The 11,988-nt window shown below is 40.2% G+C and overlaps 1 protein-coding gene across 2 annotated transcripts in view; it reads left to right on the top strand.

The window, feature by feature from the left end:
• Window positions 1-749: 749 nt before the first annotated feature.
• WDR41 (WD repeat domain 41) overlaps window positions 750-11,988 on the top strand; it is a 47,479-nt gene continuing 36,240 nt past the window's right edge. For both annotated transcript variants that reach the window (XM_061430028.1, XM_061430027.1), the window contains exons 1-2: window positions 750-991; window positions 3,138-3,253. In XM_061430028.1, the coding sequence (XP_061286012.1) occupies window positions 941-991; window positions 3,138-3,253 (167 nt within the window). In that variant the 5' untranslated portion in view covers window positions 750-940. The remainder of the gene's footprint in view (window positions 992-3,137; window positions 3,254-11,988) is intronic.

The following is an 11,988-nucleotide window of genomic DNA, read 5'->3' as shown; positions in this document are numbered from 1 at the left end:
GCATATTAAAAAGCAGAGACATTACTTTGCCGAGAAAGGTCCGTCTAGTCAAAGCTATGGTTTTTCTAGAAGTCATGTATGCGTGTGAGAGTTGGACCATAAAGAAAGCTGAGAGGCAAGGAATTGATGCTTTTGAACTGTGGTATTGGAGAACACTCTTGAGAGTCTATTGAATAGTTCAAACAGTTTCTGACAAGTACATTTGTTGTCTAGATGGACAGAGGAAGGCTTAGTACTTCCCACTCTTTCTGCTTTCCTGAGGTTTCTCTAGTATACTCTTATGAAATTCTTTCTCTGCTGCCCTAAAAGAAAGCAAAGGAGGAATCTGGACCAGTGCTTTCTAGATCAGAAGAGTATTCTTTAAATTCTGGTGTACGCATATGCCACTGGATTAGTCCAGATGAAAGGGTTCAGGGAAGTATACCTTCTCCAGGCAGCTCTTTAGTAAACTGCGGGGAGAGGGAAAGATTTCCTGATCCCCAAGCCAAGTAAAAGATGCACAAGCCATCTAAAAAAGGAGGGTAGTATTTCTTTCTGGCATGAACTTGCTCTGCTGGATCCAGCTGCAGCGCCACGCACGTCCACTAGGGGCCGCTCCAACGACCCAATCTGGGCGCGCAAACCGGGCGACGCCCCGCGCGTGCTCACTGGGTGTAGCGTACGCCTCTGAACCTCCGCGGACACCCTAGCTTTGGGCTGCTGCTCCCCTGGTGGCTACGCTAAAGCAAACCTCTAGCAGCTGGGTACGGCAGCTCTTTGGGGACAAAAGTCTTCCGTCTGGGGTGGGCTCCGCTTCGCGCTCACGGATCTTTCGGGCAGACCTGAGCCGGCAGGTATCAGAGGGTGCGCTGTGCTGCTATCGGGGACCAGGAAGAGGCCGGGCTTGCGCGGAGTTGAGGTTGACCTGGGCCGGGGCCCGCGGGACGCCGTCGCTGCCCGGATGTTGCGATGGCTGATCGGGGGAGGCCGAGAACCACAGGGACTGGCCGAGGTAAATCGCCGGGTGGACCCTGCCTGCCGCCGCAGCGGCCTAGCCTGCCCGAACTCTGGCTGCTGTCTGAGCCCGGCTCGCATCTGGACGTGGGACACCCGGCGGAGGCGGGGCCTGCGGGTTCCGAGGGCGAGGTCGGCGCGGGTGGGGGGCCCTTTCCCTGCTAGGTAGACCCCATTTCCAGGAGGTGTGGAGACGGAAACTGATGGAGTCCAACGACAGAATCAAGGATGCCCAACTAGTCTTCTGCCTACTTAAAGCAGTCTCATTCTAATTTAAAAAGCATCCAATTTAGTAGAGAGTAAGACGGTGTGACTGCAGATTTACACTTTTGGTTTGTTTGATATTTTGTCACTTCCCAACATCAACTGATACGTGCTCAGGGAATATGAAATTAGTTTCATTAATTCTATAAAACCAAAAAAGATGTGATTATTTTAAAAATCAATAATTTGCTTAAAAGTTAAAATTATATTCGAATTATTTTGAGTTCCATAGTCACACTTTCTTCATGGGGCGAATAGCTGAATAGACTTAAATGTTGAGAATAAAGTAATTTTGGAACCTGGAAAGTATTGAGGTCTGGAATTTATTTCAAATGCTATTCAAGAATAGGATTCATGTTGAATTCTCTCTCTTTTTTATAGGGAATATTTTTGATTGTTAAAAACGTGCGTTGTAAGGAGTCTTCTCCTTTTTAACTTCCTCATATCTTTGCAGTTGAGGCCTATTATTCGTTGTCTTAAAAAGTATTTCTTACTTAAAATTAGGTTTATTACAGATAGGCTTAAATTCTAAAGATTGTGGAAGAATTGTGGAAAATTGACTAGTTCCTATGTGATATATGTGACAGTTCCTTATTAACCCAATTCTTTTTTTAATCATAGAATTTGATTAACTAATTCTGCCCTGTTTAGCAAGCTTTCATTTGGAGGAAGTAGTGTACAGTTTTCAAACTTCTTGCATTTGCTTTTTCTCATCAAAACCACTGCTAGAAGGGCGATGGGATAAATGAAAAAATTACTGCTTTGAGTTAACTTTTTTTAAACATTAATGAGTGTTAAATTGTATATTTATTCGTGTAAAAGTACTTGTGTTTTATAACTGCTGTGAATTTGTACATTATCCGAACCAGTGATTCTTCGTTCATTATGCAGGAACTTTGTATCTAGGCTTCTAGTTTAAAGCAGTGTTTGCCTACTGGGATGGTTTTGCCCATTGGATGACATTTGGCAATGTCCAGAGACATTTTTCATTGTCATTATTGAGGGGTTCAGGGAGAGGTTGGATTTCTATTGACATGTAGTGTGTACAAGCCAGGAATGATGTTCAGCATTCTGAAATGCACAGAAAATCCTCAACAAAAGAATTACCTGGTCCAAAATGTCAGTATTGTCATGTTTGAGAAGCTACAATTTAGAGATTAAGGAAACAAGTTTTATCATGAAATAGTACTGGATTTGACTATAGGAATGGAATTGGTAAGATCTACCTTACAGAATTATTCAGTGAGTTATAAGCCATATGTGCCTTTATACACTGTCTGGCATATGGACTGCCACTCACATGTTTTCAAATAGAAATGAAGGTGTGTAGGTCTTAGGACTAAGCATCATACTGTGTAAATTTACCAGTAATCTTTATCACTATTGTCCAAATTTGAATTTATTGAATTCATTGACTATGAATTATTTCATTTTTCCTTTGTTCATTCAGTACGCATGTCAAGTGCCTGTAATGGCGTAGGCACTGTTTTAGTCTATGTTATATTTTACCCCTTTGACTTAAAGTTGTATTTCTGCCAAATTTTGAGAAACACCCATTTAAAAATATTGTGTTGGTTTGGCCCATTAGTTTTTTAGATCAGGTTTATTGAGGTATAATTTCCATAAAACAAAATGCATCCTTTAAAATTTATTTTGACCTGAAATTATTTAAATTTATTATGTGGATTTGTGGTAAGAGAAATGTTTTATGTTAAGTTGGCAGTTACTTAATATTAGGGGAAGTAATATATAGTATTAGGATATCATATATTACAGTTTCTAAAATCTTGTGTTCTTAGATGTATACCATATAGTTTTATTCCAATATTATCTTTTATCATAAATCATTTTATGTTTTTTTCTGTTTCCCCCATTACAAGAAATCTCCTTTACAGACAATAGGTGAAGAACAAACCCAGAACCCCTACACTGAACTGCTTGTACTGAAAGCTCATCATGACATTGTACGGTATCTGGTACAGTTAGATGACTCAAGGTAAGCAGCTCTAGTTACCCAATTGACTACTGTTTGGAAAGAGTTTTTTTGGGGAATTTTACAAAATTCAGAATCTAGCTTTTGTAAAAATTTTGGAACTGATCAGTAATAGCATTTAGTAGAAATTGACTTCAGTGGCTTGATGAAATATGTGTCTGAAGTCTTTTTGCTCAGAAGTTAGGGTATCATTTCTGGTGATTTGATGGTTATTTTTGCTTGTTCAAAGTTTTGGGTTTCTTTTTTGTTATTGTTTTTGAGTACTCAACAAATACTCTTGTTAGTTTAAAGGAAATGTGTGATTTTAAAATGTTGGTGGGGGGAAAAAAAAAATGTTGGTGGGAGTTTTAACTGTATGTTAAGGTGAATCTAAATTTGAGAACCAGCCCAGGTGGCACAGTGGTAAACAGTCCGCCTGCCACTGCAGGAGACACAGGAGATGCGGGTTTGATCTCTGGGTCGGGAGATCCCCGGAGAAGGAAATGGCTACCCACTCCAGTATTCTTGCCTGGAAAATTCCACGGACAGAGGAGCCTGGTGGTCTATAGTCCAGGGGGGTCACAGAGTCAGACATGAGTGAGTGCACGTGTGCGCAGACACACACACACACCCCACATACACACAAAATGTTTAAATATCAGGTACCTCCCAGGAGTGTACTATTTTCAGTAGAAGATTAGAAAAGTATTTAATTTGAATTTTTTGTTATTCAAAATGTACCTTATTCTTTTTTTTTTTTTTTTAACACCAAAAACAGTTTGTATTGGGTTATAGCTAGTTAGCAATGCTGTGACAGTTCCAGGTGAACAGTGAAGGGACTCAGCCATACACATCCATACATATCCACATATCCACTCTCCCCCACACCGCTTCCATCCTGGTTGGCACATAACATTGAGTAGAGTTCCATGTGCTATTCAGTAGGTTTTTGTTGTTATCCATTTTAAATATAGCAGTGTGTACATGACCTTCCCAAAGTCCTTAAGTATCTCTTCCCCCCAGCAACTGTGAGTTCATTTTCTAAGTCTGTGAGTCTCTTTCTGTTTTATAAGTTTATTTGTGTCGTTTCTTCTTAGATTCCACATGTAAGGGATGTCATATGATATATCTCCTCTACTTCACTCGGTGTGACACTCTCTAGGTCCACTGGTGTTGCTGCACGTGGCCTTACTCCATCCTTTTTAACGGCTGAGTAACATTCCCCCCACTTCTCTCTCTCTGTCTCTCTGTATATATATGTATATACACGCATATATATATCTTTCTTTCTTTATCCATTCCTCTGTCAGTGGACATTTATGTTGTTTCCATGTCTTGGCCGTTGTAAACAGTGCTGCAGTGAACATTGGGGTGCATGTATCTTTTCAGGCCGTGTTTTTCTCTGGATATATCCCCAGGAGTGGATGTAGGGTCATTTGGTAGCTCCGTTTTTAGTTCTGTAAGGAACCTCCATACTGTTCTCCACAATGGCCTATACCAATTTACATTCCCACCAACATCGCCGGAGGGTTCCTTTCTCTCCACTCCCTCTCCAGCATTTGTTGTTTGTAGGTTTTTGATGATGGCCAGTCTGACCAGTGTGAGGGGATGTCTCACTGTAGTTTTGATCTGCATTCCTCTAATAACTAGCAGTTTTGAACATCTTTTCACGTGCTAAAGGCCATCTATTTGTCCTCTATAGAGAAATGTCTGTTTAGGTCTTCTGCCCATTTTTTGAGTGGGTTGTTTGTTTTGATGCTATTAGGTGTCATAAGCTGTTTGTAAATTTTCGAGACCAGTCCCTTATCAGTCACATCATTTGCAAATATTTTCCCTCAGTCTGTGGGTTGTCTTTTTGTTTTGTTTATTGTTTCATTGCTGTGAAAAAGCTTTTGGGTTTAAGTAGGTCTCATTTGTTTATTTTTGCTTTTATTTCCATTATTCTGAGAGATGGGTTAAAAATGATTTTGCTGTGATTTATGTCAGAGAGTGTTCTACCTATGTTTTCGTCTAAGTTTTATAATGTCTGATCTTACATTTAGGTCTTTAATCCATTTTGCACTTATTTTTGTGTGTGGGTTTAGAAATGATCTAATTTCGTTCTTTTACATGTGGCTGTCCAGTTTCCCCAGCACCATTTGTTGAAGAGACTCTTTCCAACATTGTGTAGTCTTGCATCCTTTGTCATAGATTAATTGACTAGGTGCATGGGAAAATGAACCTTATTCTATACTTCCTTGCTAACATGTATAATGTTGTGTTTAGTATATTTGCAAATGAAGGTGTATAGGTCTTAGGACTGTAGATTTAGCTTGTTATTGATCTGTAGATCTGTTTTATTAAGCCTCTGTTCAACTATATGCTTATCCTTTGTAGCATCTATCACAAATAATGATTACACAAGTAATTGTGTAACTGTATAAGAGAGTGAGGGACATTTTTTTTTCTTATTCTCCACAGTATCCTTAGTACCTGGCATGGTGCCTTACATGTAGCAGGTAACTAATTGTTAAATGAATGAGTGACTCCCTCAACTATTAAGTGTACATGTTGCATGCCATCCTGAATCCCTAACCCCACTTCTCTTGTCTCTATCAACTACTCCACTATCATCTCTTAACTTTCTCTTTTGTCTTTGATACCACCTTTATTATTTTTCATCCATTTTGAACTCAGTGGGTGACTGCTCCTGTGATTATTTCCAATTCTCAGTATCATTGCTGATGTCCTTTAACCTTGTCTTCTCTGCTTTTCTTATGTCTTTGGTGTTTAGTTGATTGTCCCACATGCAGTGCAATTCTGGCAATACCTGGAGTTGTGTTGAATTTTAAAGGTTAAGAGGACAGTCCTGTTTAACAGTCCCTTCACCACAGTCACAGCTGCAATCTCTGGGGTTCCCAGGCCACCTGCACTTTTGGCCAGTTAGCTACAAATTCTCACTACCCCCTCAGGTTTGATAATTCTCTAGAATGACTAACAGAACTCAGGAAAGCACTATATTTATGATTACAGTTTTTAAAAAATTAATTAAATTGGAGGCTAATTACAGTATTGTAGTTTTTTGCCATACATTGACATGAATCAACCATGGGTGTACATGTGTCCCCCATCCTGAACCCCCCTTCCAACCCCCTTCCCATCCCATCCCTCAGGGTTGTCCCAGTTCACCAGCTCTGAGTGCCCTGTTTGCATCGAATTCATGCATTGAATTTGGGCTGGGGATGTATTTCATATATGTAATATACATGTTTCAGTGCTATTCTCTCAAATCATCCCACCCCCGCCTTCTCCCACAGAGAATATCTGTGTCCCTTTTGCTGACTCACATATAGGGTCATTGTTACCATCCTTCTAAATTCCATATATATGTGTTAATATACTGTATTGGTGTTTTTCCTTCTGACTTACTTCACTCTGTATAATAGGCTCCAGTTTCATCCACCTCATTAGAACTGATTCAAATGTGTTCTTTTTAATAGCTGAGTAATACTCCATTGTGTATATGTACCACAGCTTTCTTATCCATTCTTCTGCTGATGGACATCTAGGTTGCTTCCATGTCCTGGCTATTATAAACAGTGCTGTGATGAACATTGGGGTACACGTGTCTCTTTCAATTCTGGTTTCCTCAGTGTATATGCCCAGCAGTGGGATTGCTGGGTCATAAGGCAGTTCTATTTCCAGTTTTTTAAGGAATCTCCATACTGTTCTCCATAGTGGCTGTACTAGTTTGCATTCTCACCAACAGTGTAAGAGGGTTCCCTTTTCTCCACACCCTCTCCAACATTTATTGTCTGTAGACTTTTTGATAGCAGCCATTCTTACTGGCATGAAATGGTACATCATTGTGGTTTTGCTTTGCATTTCTCTGATAATTAGTGATGTTGAGCATCTTTTCATGTGTTTGTTAGCCATCTGTCTTATTATAAAGGATATGATTGGGGCTATCCAAATGAAGAGATACAGAGTCAGGTCTAGAAGGACACCAAATGCAAAGTTTCTGGGTCCTCAGGACACATCCCCCTTTCAGTGTATCAGTGTGCATCACCAGTGAGGAAGCTCCCTCAAACTTTGGGTGTCCAGAATTTTATTGGGGTTTTTTTACATGGGAATGATTATTTCACTTATTTGCCACATGACTGAACTCAGTTTCCAGTCCTTCTCTACCTGTCGTCCCTTCCCTGAGCCCCCAGGTTGGGAGGTTAAGATGATATCCCATGGCTCAAAGTCCCAAACCTCTAATTACATGGTTCATATTTCCCACATGGCCAGTCCCCATCCTTACATTGTCTAAGGGTCTACCATGAGTCATCTCATTAACATAAACTCAGGTGAGGTCTGAGGGACCCAGCTCTCTTTTAGAAACCAAGGATAAGTCCAGCCAAATTATTGTATGAACACATGCTCCTCAGATTTTTAAGATTTCACATTGATTGCTATCCTTCAACCAGAGAAGGCAATGGTACCCCACTCCAGTACTCTTGCCTGGAAAATCCCATGGACAGAGGAGCCTGGTGCGCTGTAGTCCATGGGGTCGCTAAGAGGGACTTTACTTTCGCTTTCCACTCTCATGCATTGGAGAAGGAATTGGCAACCCACTCTGGTGTTCCTGCCTGGAGAATCCCAGGGATGAGGGAGCCTGGTGGGCTGCTGTCTTTGAGGTCGCACAGAGTTGGACACGACTGAAGCAACTTAGCAGTAGCAGCAGCTATCCTTCATAGTGTCTTCTTGACTATTCTTGTTACATAGTTTGAGGAGTTTGAAGAAAAGGCCATCTCGTAGAATAATGATCATTGTACAGATACTGATATTTGATTGCATTTTCCCAGTGTGGTGCTTGTGTGAAGGCTAAGTCTCTTTAGTTGTGCCTGACTCTGTGACCCTATGGACTGTGGCCTGCCAGGCTCCTCAGTCTATGGGATTCTCCAGGCAAGAATACTGGAGTGCGTTGTCATGCCCTTATCAGGGGATCTTTCTGACCCAGGGATCGAACCCACATCTCTTATGTCTCCTGTGTTGGCAGGCAGGTTCTTTAATACTTGTGTATACTTCAGTTATTCAGTGATGTAGTAAGTGTTTTGTCAATAGTACAAAGCTATAGAAGAGAATATCAGCTATCTATTACCATTGTCAAATATCAGCCCAAGCAGTGACTGCAGCCATAAAATTAAAAGATGTGTGCTCCTTGGAAGAAAAGCTATGCCAAACCTAGACAGTGTCCTAAAAAGCAGAAACATCGTTTTGCCAACAAAGGTCCATATGGTCAAAGCTATGGCTTTTCCTGTAGTCATATACGGATGTGAGAGTTGGACCATAAAGAAGACTGAGTGCCAAAGAATTGATGCTTTTGAACTGTGGTGTTGGAGAAGACTCTTGAGGGTCACTTGGACTGCAAGGAGGTCAAACCAGTCCATCCTAAAGGAAATCGCCCCTGAATACTCATTAGAAGGACTGATGCTGAAGCTCCACCTGATGTGAAGAGCCAACTCATTGGAAAAGACTCAGATGCTGGGAAAGATTGAGGGCAGGAGAAGTGGGTGGCAGAGGTTGAGATGGTTGGATGGCATCACCGACTCAATGAACATGGGTTTGAGCAAACTCTGGGAGATGGTGAAGGACAGGGAAGCCAGGTTTGCTCCAGTCCATGGGGTTGCAAAAATTGGGCATGACTGAGCAACTGAACAACAGCAACAAAAGCAAACAATTTATTGCACTATTTTGTGGGGTGACATTTGGGTAGGCTCAGCTTGATGGTTCTGTTGTCTGTGCCAGGATCAGCTGATCTTGTTTAGGTTCATGTATGCTTATGTGGTTACCTGGTGGATTGGTTGGGGTTGGCAGGTTCACGGTGGTCTCAGCTGGGATGACTGGGGATCTCTCCATGTGGTTGCTCGAGTGCTATTTCAATAGGAATGGAATTTAAATACTGGTAAAAGGGCAAGCCCCAGTGTAAAACTCTTCAAGTCTATTTTCAGTATGTTTGCTGCTGTTTCATTGGTTAAAGCAAGTCAGAAGCTGGCATGAATTCAGTAAGTTGATGAATGAACTCTGTCTCTTGATGGGAGAAGCAACTAAATCCTATTTCAGAAGGTGGTAGATATAGGGAGGGAGATTGTTGGTCACGTTTATTGTATACCACAGTGAATCTAAATGTCTTGAATAGATTTTAAAACAGGCCAACTTTTTTGGCTTTTGCAATCAGGTGAACATATTACCATATGAACCACATTTAATTCTTTGTCTTCAAGTCATGACTATGTCAGAATTTGCATGTAATTAGGTATGAAGTTTTTCACTCAGTTGCAGACCTGAAGAACTTTTGATCTCTTTTGTTTGAAAAAATTTAATTCTGTAGTGTACTTTTAAAAAACCTGAAAGAGTCATTATTGGTAAGAATTACATTAAAAATATGCAAGTGATGTAACTGTTACAAGCAGAAGACCGCAGTGTTTTCATTCTTAATGTAATAGTTTAGATAGTTCAGATATAGCTTTCCCATTACATATGTTCATTATTTATGCATTGTCAAATTACAGAAATACCTTTCCAGTATTTAAGTACTATATCATTATTCCTTTTATGTTTTTATTTAGTTTTTATGGACATCACATTCTGGATTTTTGGTCAACTGTTGTAATCCAGGTTTCACGCTTCAGGTCTTTAGATAATATCATTTTATTGAGAATTTTGCAGAAGGATTTTCTTGTTTTCTCGGTGGCTCAGCTAAAACCAGTGAGTGGAAAATTTTCTCAGATTGGTTTTTGAAGATACCAAATAAATCCTGTATAACCTAACAGACAGCTGCCTTTTCTTTTCTTCTTCAGTATTTTTTGAACATGAAGTGAGGGTCATATTGATTGGGAGATCACTAAAGAAGGCTAAGCCTCAGCAAGAGTCTTCCAAAAAATGGACTGTGCTAAAATTGCATGTAATACTCTAGCATTTGACACATTAAACTAAACTGAGTTCATAACACATTTTAAGAATAGTTTTCTCTGTTGCTCATTTGACCATCCCTTGCTTCTCCAGGAAACAGACAAGGTTATGTAGGATGGTGATCATGACTGGAAAAGAATCAGATGACCCATGAAATGCCAGGCTGGAGGCCAGCGTGTACCCCTAGGATGACTGTGAAGCTGTACATCCACAGGGGTCTAAACAAACAGTACAGTTTGATAATTCACTAACAGTGAACAATATGCTACATCTTTAAGAAAATATTCTAAAGCTAAGAATAACATTTAGAGAATAGATATCAGTAGTCAAGACCATTTAGATCCTCCTAATACCTCAGTTTCCTGGGAAGTAGACAATAAAATGGAGTTAAGCATGAAAAAGTATTGTTAGAAATACAAAAGGAAAGGGAAGAAGCAGGATTGGACTAGGGGAGCCATCTCAAACTGTGATGGAGATTTGACCAAGTCTCTGTAAGCCCAGTATGGACTCTGGAGGAAAGAACGCTCTTTAGATGGTCCTGCTTTAGGGAAATAACTAGGACTGTCTAACCTGCATTGCTTGGACACTGGCTGAGGGTCATCCAGAAATGTGCCCTGGCTTCCACCACCTTGCTTCTGTCCCGGGGACTGGGTGCCAGCTGAGAGAGTTTGCGTGCGTGCTTAGTCGCTTCAGTCGTGTCCGACTCTGAGACCCCATGGACCATCGCCTGCCGGGCTCCTCTGTCCATGGGATTCTCCAGGCAAGAATACTGGCGTGGGTTGCCATTTCCTTCTCCAAAGAGGTAGTTTAACTTCAGCTCAAAAGCTGAAACGGACTCTGAAGTCAACAGCTGGAGGCAGATTCACCGCCTTCCTCATAACTGGGCAGCTAGTCCTGTCTTGAAGGGGTATCTGCAAGTCAAGATCTATACTGCCTTTCTATACAAACTCTATCTTGAGATCAGTAGTGTTTGATGAGAGGACATTTTCTTTATAGAAGGATTCAAGCTAGGAAGAATCATAGAATTGGACTGTTATTTTGCCATCTCTAATAGAATAACAAATTTAGGCAATGCTTATTGATAGCTGTTAACATCACAAACACACACACACACACACACAAGATTGCCAGAAATTGTATTTCCTATTGGGGAATATAAACTCCTTATGAAGAAGTAGTCTTACCAGATAGTCAAATTTAAATATGATTAAGTCTCTAGAGGTCTCAGTTTACTAGAAACACAAGGGACACAGATGCATATCAAATGATAACGCAAGAAGGTAGCTGACAAAATCCAGAGTGTGAGAACTCTGAAGACAAATGCATAATTACAAGGAGGAAAATATATGAAGAGAGAATAAAATAAGAGAGACTTTAGAGATATATCGGTCAGTTGCAGTATATGAACCTTATTCATGGACTGTATCATCCATGAGGTCGCAAGCAGTTGGACATGACTGAGTGTCCAACTTTCACTTTTCACTAGATCTTACTTCTAATATACTTAAAAAACATTGTGAGACAAATTTGATTACATTGTGGTGATGTTAAGGAATTAAATGTTAACTTATTTGTGATGTAAATACGTATTGAAGTATTTATTGTTGAAATACGGGATTTGCATCAAAATAATCTGCAGGGGGCGGGTATTGACTGTGGTACAGATGAAACAATATTGGTCATAAGTTGATAATTATTGAAGACATGTGATGAGTACCTGGAGATTTTTGTTATATTGTTCTCACTTTTATATGTATTTAAATTCTTCATAATGAACAGTTTAAAATGATATACATTTGATATAGAGGGAAAAACCCTCCAGT

Source organism: Bos javanicus, chromosome 10 (genome assembly GCF_032452875.1).
Source record: "Bos javanicus breed banteng chromosome 10, ARS-OSU_banteng_1.0, whole genome shotgun sequence".
Lineage (NCBI taxonomy): Eukaryota > Metazoa > Chordata > Mammalia > Artiodactyla > Bovidae > Bos > Bos javanicus.
This window is presented reverse-complemented; position numbering and strand designations above follow the sequence as displayed.